General features: G+C 41.4%; 4 protein-coding genes across 4 annotated transcripts; 3 read left to right on the top strand and 1 right to left on the bottom strand.

The window, feature by feature from the left end:
* Positions 1 to 341: 341 nt before the first annotated feature.
* On the top strand, positions 342 to 7,047 carry LOC116200988 (DEAD-box ATP-dependent RNA helicase 40). The gene is made up of 8 exons (XM_031532034.1): positions 342 to 506; positions 1,051 to 2,220; positions 2,710 to 2,922; positions 3,325 to 3,393; positions 3,914 to 4,183; positions 4,278 to 4,628; positions 4,995 to 5,272; positions 5,584 to 7,047. The coding sequence occupies exons 2-8, from the start codon at positions 1,060 to 1,062 to the stop codon at positions 6,596 to 6,598; spliced, it is 3,357 nt and encodes a 1,118-aa protein (XP_031387894.1). The 5' UTR covers positions 342 to 506; positions 1,051 to 1,059; the 3' UTR covers positions 6,599 to 7,047.
* Positions 7,048 to 12,180: 5,133 nt separating this feature from the next.
* On the top strand, positions 12,181 to 14,529 carry LOC116192076 (probable protein phosphatase 2C 13). The gene is made up of 2 exons (XM_031520498.1): positions 12,181 to 12,588; positions 13,277 to 14,529. Exons 1-2 carry the CDS (start codon positions 12,418 to 12,420, stop codon positions 14,258 to 14,260), a joined length of 1,155 nt encoding a protein of 384 aa, XP_031376358.1. The 5' UTR covers positions 12,181 to 12,417; the 3' UTR covers positions 14,261 to 14,529.
* A 2,443-nt stretch (positions 14,530 to 16,972) lies between these two features.
* On the top strand, positions 16,973 to 20,607 carry LOC116208516 (dihydrolipoyl dehydrogenase 1, mitochondrial). The gene is made up of 3 exons (XM_031542007.1): positions 16,973 to 17,396; positions 18,838 to 20,100; positions 20,248 to 20,607. Exons 1-2 carry the CDS (start codon positions 17,115 to 17,117, stop codon positions 20,086 to 20,088), a joined length of 1,533 nt encoding a protein of 510 aa, XP_031397867.1. The 5' UTR covers positions 16,973 to 17,114; the 3' UTR covers positions 20,089 to 20,100; positions 20,248 to 20,607.
* Positions 20,608 to 20,760: 153 nt separating this feature from the next.
* LOC116208519 (stress-response A/B barrel domain-containing protein HS1-like) lies at positions 20,761 to 21,743 on the bottom strand. Its single transcript, XM_031542010.1, has 2 exons — positions 21,529 to 21,743; positions 20,761 to 21,147 (listed from the first exon to the last, which is right to left on the bottom strand). Exons 1-2 carry the CDS (start codon positions 21,666 to 21,668, stop codon positions 20,958 to 20,960), a joined length of 330 nt encoding a protein of 109 aa, XP_031397870.1. The 5' UTR covers positions 21,669 to 21,743; the 3' UTR covers positions 20,761 to 20,957.
* Between the last annotated feature and the right edge of the window lie 697 nt (positions 21,744 to 22,440).

Below are 22,440 nucleotides of genomic sequence, written 5' to 3'. Positions count from 1 at the left end.
TTACTAATTTAATCTTAATTGTACATATACATTTATAATTATTTATTTAAATATTTACCTTCATGACCTTAAAATATATATAGAATTTCATTTCTAACCCAATTTATCACGGGAATATAACTTTATATATAGATATAGATGAGGAAGTCAATGACCATACGTCGCTGGGGTTGGGATGGATTGGTAACTTTTGGTTTGCAGCGCTGTTTTCAACTTTTCTTACAAAAGGGACGCATATGACGAACCTGCCAAAGTTTCCGAGATAAATAATAAATAACAAAATTAAAGGGACCGAACCGAGAAAAACGCGACAGCCTCGTGCGCTGAACCGTCACTGCAGGCAATACATCCTCTTCCCTCTAACCCTAAAAGGGTCTGATTCTTCTCCTCCGCTCACATAGTTCTGTTCTGCTCAGTCATCCTCCTTTCATGCATGACTAGAGCTCGCTGATTCTTAGGGTTTCGCGGCTGCCGGCGTCGCCGCTGTCTCTGCTGCTCCATACAAGGTGTGCGTCCATTCTGCCCGCTCTATCTTCGCCTTCTTTTTTTCCCAATCGAAAAAAAATTGGCTAGGTTTCTGGAAGATGATTTCGTCCTCTGGGATTGGGATCCTTGATCATCTTTTTGCACGTCTGAACGCGTCTGGGTAGTGCATCCTCCATTGCTTGTTTACTTAGTATCGGCGAACGAGCTCTCGTGAGCTTTCCTCGTTTCCTTCTTCTGGAGGTTTGCGAAACAGAGGTTCTAATTGAGAACCTGAATTTGAGGAAGCATATGGTTGCCAGTATATCAAATTTGCATTTTTTTTTGTTATATTTGTTTTCATTCCGCATGATCAAGTGAGAAATCCGGGGGATTAAGGTGATGTGACATTTCCTGTTTTTTACGTGAGGAGATGCCTTCCGACCATATAATTTCTCCATTTATCAGACTTGGAAACGGAAGCCAGTTCATGTTGAACTGTAGTTCCCTTCTGCAATGATAAAGTGGCGATCCTCTCTGACAAAGCTATGCCTCTCTGACGAAGTTATGCCCTGTGTTTTGTTGTAGATACTTGCGATGGCAACAGCAGAGGCATCCCTCGGTCCACGGTACGCGCCTGATGATCCGACTCTTCCTAAACCGTGGAAGGGTTTGATTGATGGGAGCACCGGTAACCTGTACTATTGGAATCCCGAGACTAATGTTACCCAGTACGAGAAGCCTGTGGCCTTGCCTCCTCCCCTCCCCCAAGGTCCACCACCTGCCAATACTGCAGGGAATGGGATGCTTACTCAGTCGGGACAGCAGATGAATCAATCCCTTCAAGGGCTGCAAGGGAATCAGTTACCGCATCAGCATGGGCAATTGAATTCGGAGCAGCAATCTCCATTAGGGATGCAGGGTGCTCACCAAGAAGGACCTCAAATTGGCCAAGTTGTGTCCCAGCAGGTTTCTCAGTTAGGACCCCCTGGTAACCATGTGCCACATCAGTATATGATGCAGCATCCATCTCACCAGATGTTCCTGCAGACAGGGCAGCAGATACCTCAACAATTGCAGCACCATTTGGGACAGCAAGCACCACAACAGCAGTCGGGGCACCAGATTCCCCAGGAGGCTGCTCCACAGGTTCCACTTCAACTGGGGCAGAAAGTGGGTCAATCTCAAGGACATCAGTTTTTGCATCAGCAGACTCAACCGATGGGGTATCAGCAAACGTTTCCTATTCCGAAGCAAGATAATTCGCAACAAGTTCAGAATAGTGCCCACGGGCTGCCGTTCCCTGGCCCACAAGAATATAGTGCAGGATTCCCGAAGCAAGAGGAAGCCAAATTTTCTCCACCTCAACCACAGCAAGGTGGAAGTACATCGACTCCAAACCTGCAAGGCGGTCCAAATTCAGTCATGGCACAGATGGGTGCACACTCAGGCCCAGTTCAGCAGTACAGTGGCTTGCAAGGCAATATGCAGAGGCGGAGCACCACAGCTCAGTTCCAGCATCCTGGGCCTGATATGGGTAACCAACAGCATTTTCCAAGATTCCCAAATCAGATGGGCCCATCAATGATGCATGCACAGCAATCTAATGTGGCTTCAGCTGGGATGCGAATGGGGCCTGAGGATAACTCGCGTGGCAGACCCGGAAATGAGTATTATTACAATGCTAATAAGGAAGGGCCGATGCTGAGTCCTCAGCTCCCGAAGCTTGCACCAATACCAGTGGCCAGAAATCAGCCGGTAATTTCCCTCCTTATCATCTTTTACGTAAGTTGATTTGGAGAACTTAACGAACTCTGGAAATACTATTGCGAAGCACTTATTTTAGATGGTTGTAACTGATGAAAAAAACATTGTCCAAGTCAAGTTTGATGTTGTGCTAATCAGATGTTAGAAAGAAAACCGATGCATAGTCAGTTGTCTTCATAAATTGATACCTTTAATTATGACTCTTGTAATTCTTTGGAAATTCCTCGTTGCATGAAAGTTGCAGTTATCTATGAGATGCTGCATCCTTGCATCGCGATGGGGACGCGTCTTTACTTGCTATACCAATGGTTTGGCTCAGATTCAATGAGGATTACAAATTCCTCTGTACAATTAGATCCTTAAAATTCTTTCGTTTTTCTTCATGTTGGATTGTCGCTGATTATCTGTGTGAAGCTTTTTTGAATCACTTTATGATGCTGTAAATGATTATGACATTGCACTTTGGTTTGTATCATTCAGAGCATGATTGGTCCAGGCAGTGTGCCATTCCAAAATGCTCCACCTGGACCTACCAGTGGATTGAATGCTTTAACGGGCCATGGGATGCATAGTATGGGTGGCCATGGAAGTGGCCCTCCGCCTTTTACAAATAATGCTCCTTATGCTGGACCTCTTGATGGTCATCTAACATCTGTTGAAGCTTACTGCCAACATCATGAAGTTACAGCAACTGTCAGTACTCTAAACTTCTAGCCAGCTCTTAATATTTGCTTAAATTTTGCAGAAATTTATACAGTGCTAACTAACTGGGTGGAAGAGCGGTTGACTTTCAGTCCTTAATATTGTATAGAACAGAGAAGTAAATGACACAAGTTGGATGCTCTTGATGCCTGGGGAAAGTGATCTTGTTCATTTTGATTGTTAAATTTGTATTATGCGCGTAGCTTGGTTTGACAAAGCACTTCCTTTGGTTATTTTAAAATTAATAATTGTTGAATTGTCACCATTAGTTATGGGGGCATCTTATATTATATTTCCTACATGTTTTATTTGTCTTCTCTCATATTACCGCTTTCTTGATCAATGATGTTTACGTCGTGGTTTTGGCTTCTGAAAGTGCTTTCCATTTTATAGGGAGACAATATTCCACCGCCATTCATGACATTTGAGGCTACTGGTTTCCCTCCGGAGATTCTGAGAGAGGTATATCTGTTAATGCTAGAAGCGATGCCTCAACATGTTGGGTTAGAAAAGCAATTGCAGAAACCTTTTGTTGCTTCGTTTGGTTGTCAATAATTCCTTTGATATACTTTAATCTCATCCATTCTGACTTGTCGCAGGTGCGATATTTGCTCCGAGAGGAGGAGCATATGTCGTACGCTGCACTGCTATTGGCACAATAACCCTAATTTTCGGAGGCTGCAAAATGGATTCTTGGAGCCTTTCTTGGGCATCTTCTAGAAGGGTGGTTGGCTCTTTTTGTCCAAATCACACCTCATGACTGGGATTCCTTGCTAATTGGCTCCGCCTCCTATGTCTTTATTGTCCTCTTTTGTTACCTCTAGTTGCTTCTGTAAGCAACCCCACACTTTTTTGGATTCTATTTCTTTAGTCATTTCCCATACTAATAGATTCTAACCCAACTAAAGTTTTTAAGTAGCTCCACGAGATGTGTTTTGATCCCCTCTTTGGTTTGTTACTGATAATGAAACTTTCTTTCTAGATATACTCTGCTGGTTTCACTGCCCCAACACCTATACAGGCGCAAACTTGGCCAATTGCTCTGCAAAGTAGAGACATAGTAGCAATTGCCAAAACAGGCTCAGGGAAAACATTGGGTTACTTAATGCCTGCTTTCATGCTTCTCAGAACACGCCGCAATAACCCTCAGAATGGCCCCACTGTACTTGTCTTGTCCCCTACAAGAGAGCTTGCAACACAGATACAAGACGAGACCATCAAATTCGGACGGTCTTCGCGGGTATCTTGCACGGTGGGGTTTCTTTGATCTTTTTGATGATCTCATATCTTCTTCACTTTGAGTGCCTTGAGGAGTTTTAATCATTATGTAAATTCTCCTTTTTCAGTGCCTGTATGGTGGAGCTCCAAAGGGACCTCAATTGAAAGAACTAGATCGAGGGGCAGATATTGTGGTTGCAACTCCAGGCCGACTCAATGATATCCTTGAAACGAGACAGATTGACCTTCAGCAGGTTTCCCTGCTTGTGCTTGACGAGGCAGATCGAATGCTCGACATGGGTTTCGAGCCTCAGATCCGTAAGATCGTGAATGAGATACCTCCCAGGAGACAAACTCTAATGTATACTGCAACCTGGCCCAAAGAAGTGAGGAAGATAGCAAGCGATCTTCTTGTAAATCCAGTCCAGGTGAACATTGGGAATGCCGATGAGCTTGCTGCTAACAAATCTATTACACAGGTAATGCATCCTGTAAGTCATAGATATTTTCTAACTACCCCACTGACTATACTCATTCTGCATTTTTGAAGCTCATATTTTGTGAATTGAATTTCTAAAATAGAAATGAGGTACCTCCTGTTAGTGCAGCAATAATTGTTGTTATTTTCATAGATATATCTAGAGGTGGACTATAGTTTGTGGTAGCGCACTTTTGTTACTTGTTGAGTGAGAGGATCTTCCATTCGATGCTTTTAAAATCAGATCATTGGTTGATTTGATTTGATCAGTCATCATTGTGGAACTACCTGTCAGGTATGTGAACCTGGTCTTGAAAATGAGATGATAGACGATTTTGTTATTAATGCGATTCTCTTCACTCTGCAGTTTGTTGAGGTTGTACCTCAGATGGAGAAACAGAGGCGGCTGGAGCAAATTCTTCGATCACAAGAACGTGGGTCTAAGGTCATAATCTTCTGTTCCACAAAGCGATTGTGTGACCAACTTGCACGGGGTATCGCGCGCAATTTTGGAGCAGTCGCGATTCATGGAGACAAATCTCAGGGTGAGAGAGACTGGGCTTTGAATCAGTTCCGAAGTGGGAAGTCCCCCATATTAGTCGCCACCGATGTTGCTGCTAGGGGACTGGACATTAAAGAAATAAGGTCAGCCTTGTTTTCTTGTCATTATTTTTATGGTCAGGCCGGTCCTTAATGTGTGGGTTAATGGATACAATTAGGGTTGATTGGTCAGTTCATGGGTCTCTGTGGGTGTCCTTATGGCATAAAGAAGGGGCTTTTTCCGTTTCATGCATTTCAGTACATTGGTAACATTTAGACCCGGCACATGGTTGATTTACAGTTGAGGTCTGGTCCAGTCTTTTTGGATGCCTGTTCTCTGTAGATCCTCCTAGTGATAATCCTATTTACCCTTTTTTTTATCCTCTCTTCATGCAAATGTTCATTGTTCGATATAGGGTGGTGATCAATTTTGATTTTCCTACTGGAATTGAGGATTATGTTCATCGAATTGGGAGAACCGGGAGGGCTGGTGCCACTGGGGTGTCCTACACTTTTTTCTCCGACCAGGACTGGAAGTATGCGGCCGACCTCATAAAAGTTTTGGAAGGTGCAAATCAGCAAGTGCCCCCGGAAGTCCGGGAGATGGCTTCTCGTGCTGGACCCGGGTTTGGAAAGGACCGGGCCCGCATTAGCCGCTTTGACTCTGGTGGTGGTAGCCGTTGGGATTCAGGAGGCCGTGGTGGGATGAGAGATGGAGGGTTTGGTGGTAGGGGAGGGATGAGGGATGGTGGATTTGGGGGTAGGGGTGGGATGAGGGATGGTGGATTTGGTGGCCGAGGTGGCGGGAGGGATGGCGGGTTCGGCGGAAGGGGTGGGAGGGCTGATTTCTTTCCAGGGCGTGGAATTGGGCCTCGCGGCTTTGGAGGGCCTGGCCCACATGATCGGTTCAACAGCATGGATGGACGTGGAGGACGAGGCCGTGGGCGGGGCCGTTTTGGGGATAGGAGAGACGGTCCCGATCGAGGCAGAGGAAGAAATTACAGCCGGAGCCCTGATATGGTTAGGACATGGGTTGGTTACAGCCGGAGCAGGAGCCGGAGTCGGAGCCGCAGCCGGAGCCGGAGTTGGTCGAGGAGCCAGAGCCGCAGCAGGAGCCGGAGCTGGTCGAGAGGACGTTCTCATAGCTACAGCCGTAGCCCTAGCCGAAGCAGGAGCAGGAGCAGGAGCCGGAGCCGCAGTTATGAGAGGGCGCCACGGGTCAGCAAGTTTGATCAGAGAGAACCCAGGGTTTCGGGCTTCGATGCTCCACTTGTCCCAAACCCAGCTCCTCCAGTTCCCTTGAAAACACAGGACAGTGCAGCTGCTGCAGTTGAGCCCTCGGACCATGTGCAGCCGGTTGATACTGTTGGCATGTCACCTCCTGAGGCTGGAGCAACCGACCAAGATGAGCAGCCGGCTGTGGAGCTCTAAACATTGCCTCGATATTTTTCTCTGGCTTCAGGCCGGACTGGATGAACCTCAACCACCATCCCACCGATTCATTATGGTTCCACAGATCTGGTAGCTGATACAGGGATGGCATTTCCAGAATGTCCGAGGCAATCCACTGGGGGATTTTTTTTGGTTTGCGAGGGTTTGGAATCGAATCTATGGTGTCGCTGGTGGTCGCGATTGGAGAGGTACGGCACAATTTCTTTACTGTTTATCTGGATAATATAGGACCTTTCTTTGTGGGGAAGCTGAGTAATAGGGCTCTTTTGGTCCTTTGAATTATTTTGGCCGTTCTTCTTTGGGTTTATGACTTTACATGTAGTAAGAAATGAGCTCTGTTTTCCGGCTCACAATTGTATTCCGACTGTGCGATGCTATTGATTCCTATATGAAATTGAAATGAATTTTTAGGCATTTAGCTTCATGTATTTATGTTGATGTGTACAAATATGTGTTTGTTAAGCAGTATAAAGTGTTTTCTTCACTTAGCTAGTAACTCCACCTAGCTCGCAACTCCAGCGAGTAGTATGCCTTCGCTTAACACCACTCTATGCTAGTTATTAAACTGTGTGTGGCCTGCTAGCTTCTTCTTAGACCCATGGACTTGTATCCGGTCATGGCTATAAGTACCTTGATTTAGGCCTAAGGCCGGATCAGAACCTAAGCTCCTAAACCTACCCGAGTCTCGGAACTTCTGGGAAGCCTCTAATATGTTAGTGGTTAGATAACCAGAAAGAGGCAGATGGCCAGCAGTAATTAGTTACCTCCGGTGACCGGGACCCTGTTGCTGGCAATGGATGCACAGGCAAGAGCACCAGTGAGCGGAGGGAAAGAGTGAACGAGGAAGAGAACAATTTTAACCGACCCTTGTTATGGTATTAGTAAGATGAGCGTTATGGTATTAGATGATTCGTCGTACATTCAATGATATACCCGAGCAAATTATCCAATGTGCCAAGTACAAGGGCAACTGATCATACTCTTGCTCCTCAAAATGTCACAACCTGTGAATCAATTGGGAGTTGAATCTAATCTCTCTGTCCTTCAAATCATACAAAAGCTAGTTTTTTCCCAATGGAATATTAACAAATGGGGAGGAATGACCTAACCTAACATCTTGGTGACATCTTGGAAGACAAAAGGCATAAAATTGTTAATTGATTAATTTAGTAAAATGAGCAATTACGAGGAAGCATCGAGATTTCTCTATATTAACTAATAAATTAAGAGGAGTTGTGTACGTTTTGCATTGGAAGATAAGGCATGATCATGAGATGGATAAAAAGAAATTCATGGAAATGCTAATGTAAAATCATTACTATCGGACGCGTTTATATTATTAAACTTTGAAATCCCCTTCTCTTCCAATGGGCCCGACTAAGAACAATTAAAGGTAAAGCATTGTTAGAATTTCATTATAGATTTTTTTTATTTATAATACTCGAACTCGAGTTTTTATTTAATAATAATAAGTAAGCGTCTAACCGTTAGACCAACCCATGCTATTTCTTTATCTTCTTTTCTTTTTCTAATTTTTATATGATTCAATTAATTATCCGATAGAGCTAAGCCAAAAAGGTGTGCTATATAGTCTATACCTCATCTCGTGAACAATTGCTGGAATCTTCCCAAGTGCCCTAACTTTGTTCTTTCTTTTCTTTTCCCTACTGGAAAGAGTGGCCAATAATTTGCATCTTCAAAGAAAGCTATAGAGAATCGAAGTTGTCATACATCATCAGCTTTCGCATAGCTCGATCGAATAAAGAGACCACGTTACCATGTCCTAACCCAATCAATTCATATGTATATCAGGTGCTCGAAGAATAAGACTTCAAGGAAGAATATGAGCTCGATCAGTGCCCCACTTGGAATCAAGAGTTGTACACCAACCAATACCCTAATGGCCATACTGTACAATATAGAGAGACTCGACCTATGCCCTCCTCGAATTGGGACACATATATATCAACCGATGAGTGTCATAATGTTACCTAATTTTAAAGCCCCTCCGACGAACCTAACGTCATCTAAATTAATATTCTTCGATCTAGGCTTGACCTAATTAAATTGAAACCCCGAATTATTAGTTCTCTAATATAATGTTCCCTCCGATTAATGCAATCCTCTTCTTGTACCTAACAAAGGATATTTTTCAACCACCTTCGCCTACGTTGGTGTCTACATAATTTGTCCTTCATTTTGTCTTTCTACATTCGCTTTTAGTTTTGGTCCCAACTTTTGGCTTAAAAAGTCAGCGGGTACTTTGTCATCGCTTAGATCATACGTTTCTTCTCACTTCAATAATTTCACTCATGATTATTGGATCCGTACAATCCATGCAAAATAGTTTTAAAATTGAGGCACTCATCCTATGGCATCATCATATGGCATTAGGAGCCTACTTAGATTAGGTTATCTTAAGTAAAGGATTGGCTGGCTGCAAACTGGGGGCGGTTTCCAAGAAAGAGTTTTAACACAACTTAAGTTTGCGTTTGGTTTTCGAGTTGGATCGTTATCCAACTTAACTTGATTTTGTATAACGATTGCAAGTGCTGACAAATATATAGATGAGTGAGAATATATATGTATGTATATATATAGATGTGAAAATAAATGTGAAATTTATTATTAAAAAATTGATTGTAAAAATAGTTAGAAAATAATATGTGTGATAAATTATTATTAAATAGATAAAAAGATAAAAATAATAATAATTTCAGCATTGAATTTGAGAAAGAATATTGTTGAATTGGGTAGAATAAAATTTTTTACTCGAAAACCGAACAAAGCTGTGGTGCAGTGATACAATGCATCGATTCGGAATAAAAAAATCCTTAATTAAATGTTAATTTATTTTGTACTATTTTTTATTCTTTGTATTAAACCTGTGAACTTTCTTATGACTCAGAAGAGGCTCACTCATAATTCCATTATGAGTTTAAATTCGAAATCACAATAAAAATTAAGAGCAAATTCCTTTTACTGTATGAATCAACTCACATCGGAAATTACGAAGAGAGTTGTTATATTCTTATAGACTATACTCATACCCATCCTAAAACTCATATAAATTCCAAACCGGTACCCGAGGAAACCGAAAAAAAATCGGCGAGTTTCGGGGTCCAGTTCGGGTTCTTTTAAAGATGTGTAGGATTTTGCAAATATCATCAAGCTCAGGTGAAGTCGGTTCAATTGCATATTCTCTTCTATCAAATCAATGTAAGATGATGAAAGCAAAAATAGAGAACTCGTGCTTTCCATTGGCGGTGTCCATATATAATTTACTTGATTCGAGTCCTCATCATATTCCATATTCTTCGATGGGTTGGGCCCACCGATAGCTCCTTACAATAAACAAAGCCCCAGTAAAATAAGTTAAAATAAAAAGAATTAATCTCGTGAAAAAGCTTTATTCCATTTTTTAGGGGGGCAGATATCTAATGAACCTTTTCTTCGTGATTCACATGGACTATAAATGAGCAAGTTTCGGTTTGTACGTAATTGACATGGGATCGGATAATTAGATCTGCCTTATCCGTCTATCTTCATGTCATGATCATTTATAACGTGGCATAATAATCGAACCTCTTGGGCAATGCCGATACTCCTTTTTTTTTTTTTAGTGTGAACAATAATATCTGAAAATCTAATTAAACCCTTATTAATTTAGTGGAGTCGAGTCGGTCTATTAAGAGATATAACTCTCCCAGTATGGATATTTTATATTCCCAAAACTCGAATTCGAAATCATATTTAAGGTAAACAAGTGTCAAATCGCTTGAATCAACTCATATTGGTAGCAATGCCAATACTTCAACGTTGAAGATAAGACTCTATGATCCATTTGTTTGTTGTGCAACACCTGCTCAATCAATTGACATATAGAAAAGTAAGCCAAGGTACTAATTACAATGAACAAATTAATTATAGTCTAGATCCATTTAACTTACGTAATAATAATTTATTTGTACTATCTCGACAGGTGATTAGGCTCCAACTTCTTAGATTCGTATCATTGTCAGCGGGCATTTGGAGGTGCAGTACTTTTACGTCCCTGGACTATATTATATGTTCTCGCAACATACTTTGCTAGCATTTGAATAAGATGTTGCGTTCCATAAGCATAATGCTTAAATTACACCACGATTTTCGCTCTTCGAGCATGTACTTTTAGAAAATGGACTCCACGAAAACAGTTTCCGAGATCGGTGTCGAATGGAGTTGTATTCCTATCGTTCTCGACTCCGATTCATTTCGAAACGACTCACCAGTGCTTTCAAAAATTGATTGAACAAAAAGTCCATTGTAAGAATATGAACAGTACGAAGATAATAATTGATGCATAATTAATGGCTGATGGTGGTTGCTGACAGTAATACCTAACCGAGACTTGACGTCATCCAGTGCAGTTGAACGTGGGACTGCCATGTGGCCAGACGCTCTGACTAGGCCGGGCACTCGTCTAGTAGTCATTGACCACAATACCCCTCTGACTTCACGGGGCATCATTGCGTTAGCTAAAAAGCGAGACCGTTTCCGGATCCAAACCGACTCACGCCACGCGTTTCTTGCACTTGTGTTGAAATTTCGGACTTTTTTGTTTTTTCTTGCCATTTCCAAAATTAGGAAATTTCCAGTGATTATTTATTTTGGAGCCGACTTTTTAAAATTATTTCAGGAAACTAGCTACTGTCCTCAGCTTGAAGATGAGGACATGTACGATCCATGCTTGTAATCGTAGATTTTTCAAGTAAAAATTACTTGATTTCAAGTAATTTACTTACCTCTTACATAATTTATTTAATTTATAAGTAAACTAGCATATTCTAGAATTATCGGGGACCCCTATCGAGAGGCAGTTGTCGGGATAGGCGGTAGCCTACCAGCGTCCCCACCCTTTCTCCGATCAAAGCCTCTCTCTCTTTTTATTTTTTTTCCTAATTTTTTGTAAATTTTTTTTATTAATTTTACTGACATGACGTGATACCGTTCCTTTGCCATGTCAATAAAATAAAATGACAAAAGTACTTAACGTGATAAAAAAAATTAAAACTCTTGTATTTCTTGTCAAAAAATGAAATTCATGCCAAATTTTTTTTAAAAAAAGGACAGAATTTATGTTTTTATGGATTATTAATCCTAAAAATTATTGGAAACAATGATTATGAATCCACGTCGCATGGCACTGTCTTAAATGCAAAACTAATCGGGCCACGCAAAAACATGTGGCGGCCACGGCAAAATTTCGGTTCAAAAACTACCCGCCGTCAATGGAACACGCCAACTCGCTTTTGGGGGGAGCGGTAAATTTCCAAAAAGAGGCTCCGATCGTACGTCTAGGCAGGGGTTAAAATAGTAATTTCACAAGAGGGAAGGCCCCCAAAGCGACCGCGTTTCCGTAGAAGAACCCACGCGACTTCTCTCAGCTTCCGTGTCTGCCCAGACCTCTCCTCTTCTACCGTCACCCGCCGGTCACCCAACACGACACCTCACGGGTCAAACCGGTTCTCCCGGTTCCCCCTCACCGAAACCCACCCACACCCCCCCCCCCCTCGGGTACATATGCCTTGCCCCCTCCTCCGACTTAACCGTTTTTTCAATCTTCTCCCTGCCTGTGATCTGTTCCTTCTTTCTTCTCTCTTCTGCAAGCGAAACCGCACGAAACCCACACGTCCGACGTTTTCTTGCCCTAATCAATCAATCAATCGGTCAATCTCTTCGACTTTTGACGAAACCCTCTTGGATTGTCTGCGATTCTGACGAGATCGGAGAATTGTACATCAGCGACGTCGCCGGAGATGGTGCTGAGCCCGACTATGGTGACCGAAGCGGAGGTCAGCGTGCAGTACAGGCTATGCGTGGCTAAGGAGCCCGCAGTCGTCCACCAGATCGAGGTCGCCTCCTCCCCGATCCTTGGCGAAGTCCGTGTCGCTGACTCTGTTATAACCGAATTCACGCGCTTTGACTCGGTACGCTCCGATCGATCTGCTTGTCTCATATCCTCTTGGGTTTGGTTTGCGATAGTTTAGACGTCTTGTGGAGTTCGTTAGTGATCGAATTGACCGACGTTGTCAGAGAGAGTCGTGATGAGTGATTCTCATTGGGTCTGGCTGATTAATTGGCTTGCTTGAGTTGTCATAGATGATTAAGCTAAATCAGCTTCTGCTTCTTCTTCAGTTTTGTTGTGGTCTGCAGCAATCTGAATTAATTAGTTCTTAGAGAGCAAAGTTCCCATGTAGTTATTGTTGGGAAGCGTTAGATTGATTGATTGATTGATCGAAAGAGCGGGCGGAATACGATCTATGTAGCATCTTTCGTGTCACAGTAATTTTTGGCCAATGACGTTTTGGAAGCTTGTGTTTAGTCTTTTTTGTGGACATTTAATTGAGTTACTTCTCTCGTCAGAGACCCAATACTCGCGCCCGTGTTTGTTAAGAAGTATGTGTTTTTTCATGGATTTTGTTTGTGTCGGGATCTTTCTTAGTGCTATGCTGTTATAAATAGGTCGTCGCAAAGAGGCGACACTCTACTCTCTTGTTAAGAAACGTGGTTGATGAATTACTCCTTTTTTTTTTTTTTTTTGCCTTTCCATATTTTGGCTGGTTGCTTGATGCATATGAGCTGTGATCTCACTCGTTTACCTTATTTGTTCTTTAGGGTTTGAGCTGCTCAGAGAATGTGAAGGATGCTGCCATGGACTCTCCTAAAAGCAAGTACCTACCCTGCATTCGATCTGGTAGTTATGCTGACATCGGCTCTCGTATGTCTATGGAAGATGAGCACATCAGGATAGATGATCTATCAGCCCGCCTGGGCTCCTCCAACTGTTGCTCACCGAGTGCCTTCTATGCGGTTTTTGATGGCCATGGAGGCCCTGAAGCTGCCATGTACATTAAAAGGAATGCAATGAAGCTATTCTTCGATGATGCCCTCATACCAGAAGCATTAGAGATCGATGATTCGTTCCTAAAACAGCTTGAGAACTCTCACCGAGAAGCGTTTCTTCAGGCAGACCTTGCCTTAGCGACTGAACCCACTGTTAGCAGTTCTTGTGGAACTACAGCTCTCACGGCAGTAGTCCTTGGGAGACATCTATTGGTTGCAAATGCTGGTGACTGTAGAGCTGTCCTGTGCAAAAGGGGAACGGCAGTTGAAATGTCCCAAGATCACAGGCCTTCTTACTTGCCCGAGCGAATGCGAGTAGAGGGGTTGGGTGGTTATATCCTTGATGGGTATCTGAATGGCTATCTATCTGTAACCCGAGCCCTTGGAGACTGGGATATGAAGCTCCCTCTAGGCTCTGATTCTCCTCTCATCGCTGAGCCTGATATTCGACGGGCTATTTTGACCGAGGAGGACGAGTTCTTGATAATTGCCTGCGATGGGATATGGGATGTGATGTCTAGTCAGTATGCAGTCTCTCTCGTCCGGCAGGGCCTCAAGAGGCACAATGACCCGCAGCAGTGCGCCAGAGAGCTTGTGATGGACGCCTTGCGACTCAATACTTCCGATAATCTCTCAGTGATTGTTGTGTGCTTCTCTTCCCCTGAGCCATTCCCGCCTCAGAGACGGAGGCTGAGGTGTTGCAATCTATCCGAGGACGCTAGAAACAGGCTGAGAAGCTTGCTCGGAGGCAACTGAATGTAAATAGATGGAGATGCCTGATTATTAGTAGCGCATTTTTCGCGTAGAGAAATTACTGGAATAATATCCGTTTGCAGCTGGTTCAGGTATAGACTAGAGAAAAAGCGGCTCGGCAGTTTTGTAGTAGTGATGCGATTGTCCGTGTACTTACAATACAATATGAGATTATTTCGCATTGGATCTATTGTTTGATGCGCCATGTTCCCTTCCTACTTCTGGGACCATGACGAGCTCTTTATGCATCTGTTCAAAGTTATGATTTCTTATCCTGATTCGCCGGGCAGGGCTATCTATCCTCAGAGATGTCAAAGCCCATATTCTCTTGAATCATAGATGGCGAAATTTTTCCGGAAGTAAATGTAGTCTGTGGCGTGGATAACTCGATGCTGAATGAATGAATGCTCTGGAAGGAACTAGTGAAGCAGGCTAATAGTTGGGTGGCTGGTCTCTCTCATCTTCGTTCTTCCTACCTGTTTCCTGATAATTGTATCTTTCAAATTGAGTCCTTATCTCACACTGTCTTTACTAAATGCCGAGTTACTTGTATCCCAAGTCCGAATACTAACTAGACCTTCGGAGCAATGTTCGAGTTGGATTTTTAGTTCCTTGGGCATCTTTTTGCGATGGAAATTGAACGGAAGGATGCTTTGCGGGCCAAGAACTGCTGGTCGGTCTTTCCAGAAAGAGAAGCCCATGAATGGAAGCCGGGAAGCTTCTCCAGCTCCAACTGTGAATATAACATGTCGAATAGTTTGTGGAGTTGAGGACTCTCATCAAATCAGCACAGCTCTTCTACTTTCCTTTTTTCAGATTTTTCTTTTTTGGATTTTTCTTCTTCTTTTTTTTTTTTGGCCTTTTTACGAACATCATGGTTTGAGTTGAATGTTCAATAACTAAGAAAACATGGCTTTTATTTGATATTAGACTATAGTCGTAGAAAAGCGTGCCAACTATAGTGATTTTTTTTTATACGTTATGAATGGATTGATCTGGAAGAGGAAATAAAATTAAGAATTAAAAAAATTTATAAGTAAGGATCGAAGATAAAAATTGGAAAAGAAGTAAAAAAAAGAAGAAGATAAAATATGAGATGAGACTGAGAGATGAGATAGCCGAATAAGGAGATGTGCAGCCCAAATGCATAAACACTATTAAATAATATTATCTTTCAACTTTTTTTTTTCTTTATTTTAAATTGTATCAAATTAACAGTAAAATAGTGGATATTTTGACTTTTCAATCGCATGCTATAAAATGAGGTGGAAATAATAAAATTGAGATTTTTTTTATCTAAATAACATATTGTAAGATATAATATACAAGATACATCTTGATTATAAAAATTAAGATTATAGCAAATCATTGAGGGGACAAAAAAAAAAGAAGAAGCAATATTTGGCACGCATTCTTTGAAAGTCAATAGCATATTTGATTCTCTGTTTAATGAACGAATAGAATTGATCCAAACGTTAGCTCTTCAGTGATGTCAAGAGCTAACCATGAATGAAATCAGCGGCTTTCTTTAAATCGCCCCTACGAGAAAACGTTCTCCATAATCTTTTATGAACTAGCTAACAAGTGGACTTTTATATTTACGTATTTTAATAATTTTTTTAGAAAATATATTTTAGAATGTACAGTATAACGCGATGTCTTTTTTCTTTGTGTGAACGATATCTATATTTTGAAATACTTTTTTCTTTTTCTAATTTTTAATTGTCCATGACACCAAGCAAAGCTGAAAAACGGCAAGCTTCGCATTACCTATTCTTCTTTTTCGGTAGCATAAATTTGCAAGGCCACTTTTCTATTCGCACGTCAATATTGAGCTCTAGATTTTGGAAAATTTAATATTACCTTTTTTTTTTTTGAAGAATCCTCACTTTCGTAGAGTGAGTAATTTCATTTCACGATTAAGTGCACGATAAATAATTTTGATAGAATTACATAAGTCAAAATCGGAATCCAGAAAAGAATATCAAAATCATTCCTACCATGATTTACTAATTAGATAAATTGATTCTTTACGTATTTTGTTAATTATTTTCCATTTCCTGTTAACAATTTTTCCTTTCCTTTTGTCTTGTACTTTAAGAGCCTTTCATCTTCCCTTGAACTTCTCTCTCATTTTCCTAATTTTCATAAAGAAAATACTTATGTTAAAAAGACTATAACTCCAAATTAAAATCTATATCTATCCATATATTATGTAATTTAAACTCCATTCACGAGACGCTTTGAGCTCTCTATTTGATTGATGAAGAGTCTATATTCGTAACCCTCAGCGCTTGAACAATCGACCTTTCACATTTAATGTATATTAATATATACCTAAGTTTTTCACATTTTCATAATTATTTTTTTTGAATTTCCACAATGTATATTTAAATATTAGATATTATATACCTAGACTTTTCACAATTGCATAATTAATTTCTTTTCGAATTTTCACAATGTATTTATATTAGATATTTTCAAGGAGGTTATTTGTTTCAAATATTTTGTTATTATAAAATTTGTAAATATAATAATATCAACCTAAAATAAAAACTGCGAAGAAGTCCACGGAACTTGCATGTTAGATGATTAGTTATATTTATTTTTCGTGTAGAAAGGGTCACATAAAAAAAAGTTAATTTTCCTATATATAAATTAGTTAATGAATTATAATAACAATTAGAAAAGTGTTTTCCGTTTTCCCCATGACCGATTTTCCTGTTTTCCGCCTCTTCGCTGTGTCCAATTCCACTGTTCTCGGTTCGGCTTCAATCTGAATCCGACACCAACCCAGAAAAAGGGTTTCGATTCTTCTTCTTCTTCTTCATCTCTCTCTCTCTCTCAGAGCGCGGGCATGGCTTTGGCGGGTCTCGCTCGGCGGAAGGCTTACATCCTCACTCGGAACCTATCCAGCTCCACCTCCGATGCCCTCCGCTACTCCTGCTCCCTCACCACCTTCTCCCGCGGCTTCGCCTCCTCGGGATCCGACGACAACGACGTCGTCGTCATCGGCGGCGGCCCCGGCGGCTACGTGGCGGCCATCAAGGCCGCCCAGCTCGGCCTCAAGACAACCTGCATCGAGAAGCGCGGCAGCCTCGGCGGCACTTGCCTCAACGTAGGTTGCATCCCGTCCAAGGTAACCTCGCTGCCACTTTAGCTGTTTCATTCGGTCCTGATGTCGCAATTTGCATAGTCTGTTTTCTATGTCATAGATACAACAGCGTTTGCGGCTGTTCCATTCCTATCTATATTTCAGATCATTCAATTCAGGAATGAGATTTTTCATTCTGCTTGACTGAATTCGATTCAGAAATGCTGTAATTTTTAGTAATTATACGTCAACTCTTTGCTCAAATTCGCATGGTAAAGGTATGTTTTAGTTGCCAATCAGCTTGATCTAGTGATGGATGGGTTAGTTCTGTTTGGATTCTTCTTGATATATTGCGCCCATCACTGAATTTATGGAACTGTGAGTAAATTACTGGTGTTAACCAAAATTGACGATGCGATCGGATTGTTGGATGATGGATAGTCTCCATGGTTGGTAATTGGTATAGCTGTGCCTTAGTTGCTTTCTCTGAATTTCTTTGATGTGAACCAAGAATATTAAATTGAGCTCCTATGGCTTCTTTGGGATCGGCATCATGAGTTGGAACTTCATTTGTATAGATAAGAAGTTTGATAACTTAGCACATGGTTCGAATTTGTTCAAGGATTATCATTTGCAAGAACAATACTTCAAATTTTGATTTTCGATCCCATGATGGCTTCCAGTCGCTAGCAAGTGAGAGTTTGGGTTGGTTACTTAAGTGCAGTTAGTTATTCTGTGTGAATCCGTCCCCCCTTCCCTCCTTCTGACCTATTTCTCATTCCTAACTGATGTTAAGATGTTGATTCAAGATGTTAATTCAATACATTTACGAAAACTGAAACTTGTTAGAACCATGGCACCATTTTTTTTTTTGGATCAATAAGCAATGCTCCTTTATTGAAACTGCCAAATAAACAGTCCCACCGTGAGCTCTAAAAACCACCATGGCACCATGTTGAGTCATGAGGATTTATCTTCTTGCCTTGATTCTGATGGAAAGAGCAATCTTTGTGATATCCATATTGTTCTTAATAACTCTCTGGTTGAAGTTCTACTGGAACTCATAGATTAGACTTGTCTCATATATTCTTCTTTCTCTGATCAATGCATGAGCTGCTGCTTCTTCTTTGTGTAAAGAAAATTTAAAAATTCTCCCCTTATGATGATATCAGTTACTGATATGAACCGTGTCTTGATCATAAATGAGGAGTTATCCTCATTAAGGCCTACGTCAATTTCAAGCTGCTGTAGCGCCTCGACCTCTTGCTGGTCATTCAGTGTATTCATCATATATTCACATGCTAGCATTGGATGTATGAGCAAGAATTTTTTTCCATTTTGCAGTTTTTTGTTTGTTTTCTTCAAATAACATTAAAAGAGCACCTTTTGCTGCTTTAATATATAGGACAAGGCAATGCTTCCTTGACATGTTTCTTATGATATGCCAAGTGATCGGTCTCATCCCCATTCCACTTCCACTGATCAGGCACTGCTTCATTCCTCCCACATGTACCATGAAGCTAAGCACTCATTTGCCCATCATGGGGTGAAGTTCCCGTCAGTTGAGGTTGACCTACCAGCTATGATGGCCCAAAAGGACAAAGCAGTGTCCAATCTTACGAAAGGTATTGAAGGCCTCTTCAAGAAAAATAAAGTAAATTACGTCAAAGGTTATGGTAAGTTCCTCTCTCCCTCGGAGATTTCTGTTGAAAATCTTGATGGTGAGAACACAGTTGTGAAGGGAAAGAATATTATAATCGCCACTGGCTCCGATGTAAAATCCTTACCGGGGATTACCATTGATGAGAAGAGGATTGTCTCGTCAACTGGAGCCCTAGCCTTGACAGAAATTCCCAAGAGGCTTGTGGTGATTGGAGCGGGTTACATTGGGCTTGAAATGGGCTCAGTCTGGGGTCGTTTGGGCTCAGAGGTAACTGTTGTTGAGTTTGCCCCTGAGATAGTTCCCACCATGGATGGTGAGATTCGGAAGCAATTCCAACGTGCCCTCGAGAAGCAGAAGATGAAGTTCATGCTTAAAACAAAAGTTGTTGGAGTCGACAGTAATGGTGATAGCGTGAAGTTAACCCTTGAGCCTGCTGCTGGTGGAGATCAGACCATCCTCGAGACCGATGTCGTACTCGTCTCTGCTGGTAGAGTCCCGTTCACCGCTGGGCTCGGTTTGGATAAGATAGGTGTGGAAACTGATAAAGCCGGGAGAATCTTGGTCAATGAACGGTTCTCCACAAATGTCCCTGGTGTCTATGCGATTGGGGATGTAATTCCCGGACCCATGTTGGCCCACAAGGCAGAGGAGGATGGGTTTGCCTGTGTGGAATTCATTGCTGGCAAAACTGGCCATGTGGACTATGATAAGGTTCCTGGGGTTGTGTACACACACCCTGAGGTCGCCTCTGTGGGCAAGACCGAGGAGCAAGTGAAGGCTCTTGGGGTGGAATATCGGGTTGGGAAGTTCCCTTTCCTTGCTAACAGTCGGGCTAAGGCAATTGATGATGCTGAAGGAATCGTGAAGATACTGGCCGAAGAGGAGACAGACAAGATCCTGGGAGTCCACATAATAGCTCCAAATGCTGGGGAGCTAATTCACGAGGCCGTGCTTGCGATTCAGTATGATGCAGCTAGTGAAGATATCGCAAGGGTTTGCCATGCACATCCTACAATGAGTGAGGCCTTGAAGGAAGCCGCGATGGCAACTTATGATAAGCCCATCCACATATGAAAAGTGAGGAAGGTATCGATTGTTTTTGCACGTGCTGGTTTTGGACATTCTTGAAATTGCCCGATGACTTTCTGGGATAGTTTTTATTGGTCATTATTGGTCATTCCAATGGTTCCTCTTCTCGCTGCAATAACATGATGACCTTGTATGAATGTTTAGATGTTCGTGAGCATGCTTAAAAGAGGATCCATGGAGCAATTGAGGGGGGAAGTGGCGGTGTTGCCATTTCTGTCTGCATAGTTTTCTGCAATTCTTGTCCTGGTTTCGGGATTCCTCTAGCGAGGTTCTTTTGGTCCGATTTAAATCGGAGAGAATGATAAAGCATTGTGAAGTTGGGGGAAGTACAATTCTCGACTTGACTGCACGTATTTTCTGTTTGCTGTTCTATATACCTGGTTGTGTCTAATACTATAACCTTGGATAATCGGAGGAAGGGAAAGAGATGCATTGTCTCATCCGGGCCGATGATTCCAAAGGTTCCCGTGTATTGAGAAAAAATAAATCATTCTTGAACATGAACTAAACCAGTGTTTAACAAGTGGTCTAAGCTCACATGTGAGCTTACCCTAATAATCTGTCCAAGCTCGATCTTATGATCATGAACACAGGAAAATGCGAGAAGATATAAAAACCACCATCATCATGGAGACTTTCGAGGTGAGATGACTAGAATGAGTCTGGCAACAATGAGAAACTGCGATTCATATAACTGAAAATACATCAAATGCGATCGTTCAGCTAAAGTTACAAGCTCGAGCTAGAAGATATCGGACCAGTAGCAGATCTCCATCTCATGCTGTATAAGGCAAATTTTTATTCTACAACAGTAGCAGAGACTTATTCGGTGAAAACTAAACTGGTACAATATTTCAGATCCGAACGGTCGTGGGCTTGTAATCGATGACAATGACTTTCTCCAATGCAGGTAGGAACAGGTTCGTGAACTCGAGATGAGCAGGGTGGCCTATGTACTCCGCTATGCCCTCGGTGCTCTCGAATGTCGACTCGAACACGTGAGTATAGCCTTGGTGCAGGTTCTCGATGCTCACATCCTTGCCCCTGACAGACGAGACCATATGATCACCATAACCATCTCACCATCTCAAAGAGTAACACTACCGGATGTTTCGTTATATACCCCCAGTTCATGATAACCGATCGAAAACAGGCTCGCACTCTATTCACTGTCATGAAGAAATGCAATCGAAAAACTGGCTGCTGTGTACACCAAAAATCAATGTCCAGAGTTCAGAGGGACAGCTGCACTGACATCAGGGATCGCGATCCCAGCATCCTAATAGTAATATGGGTTGGACTTCTCGATTTAATCAAGGAACAGATCAGTGATAAGTCAAGCATGGCTTCCAATTAGGGTTCAGCTCCGACCGAAATTGAGCAGAAAACGAGACGGGGGAGGGGACGATGTGATGAAGATCTTACCATTGGAAGGACTTCATGGGCTCGATTTTGCTGACGAGATTGGCGTAGCCCTTGATGAGCTCCTCGACTTGGTCGGGTGGGATGTCGTCTTTGAACTTGGCAAGCAGTACGTGCTTCACTACTCCCTTTGCTTCCTCCATCTCTCCCTCTCTCCCTCTTTCTCTGTAATTGACTGAAAGACGAGTATGAGAGAGACAGAGAGGAGGGAAGGATTATATTAATAATAATAATAACAATAATAACTCGATTTTTCGCATACTCTTAATGATTCCCAAACAAAAAATTTTAACTTTAACTTTAATTCAACACACTATATAACAAAAACACATATTTTTCAAATAAAAAATTTTAACTTTAACTTTAACTTAATACACTACAAAACAAAAACACACGTTTCTCAAGTCAAATTTATAATCATATTTCATTTGTCCTTTTCTACAATCAAAATCAAAATAAAAAATCAAAGTTATTTTAACTATGAATCCAAATACACAACTAAAATTACTTTAACTCTAATTTTAACTCTACTCACTACAAATAAAAATTAATAACACAATTATTACTTTTTTTTCTTTAATTTTTTTAACTATTCAATTCAATTTTTAATATTAAATTATCTAAACTATTCATTATTTTTTTCACAATTCAACAATATATTCATTACTTTCTTTTAACTATTTATTACTTTTTCACATTTTTTCTCATAATTCAATAACACAATCATTAGAACCCAATTAAAATCAAAACTCAACTTTACTTCATTCTAAAATCAAACACACTAACTTTTTAGTATCCAGCCTGGGAGGGAGGAATATATGATTCGAATTCCTCACCAGATTTTACGGAATGCATCGATTCTATGATTATAACGTGATGTAGATTTTTTATTTATTTTGCACGTGCAAGGTGGCA

This window comes from Punica granatum, chromosome 1 (genome assembly GCF_007655135.1).
Source record: "Punica granatum isolate Tunisia-2019 chromosome 1, ASM765513v2, whole genome shotgun sequence".
NCBI lineage: Eukaryota > Viridiplantae > Streptophyta > Magnoliopsida > Myrtales > Lythraceae > Punica > Punica granatum.
Note: the sequence above shows the minus strand (reverse complement) of the source record. Positions and strands in the feature narration are given on the sequence as shown.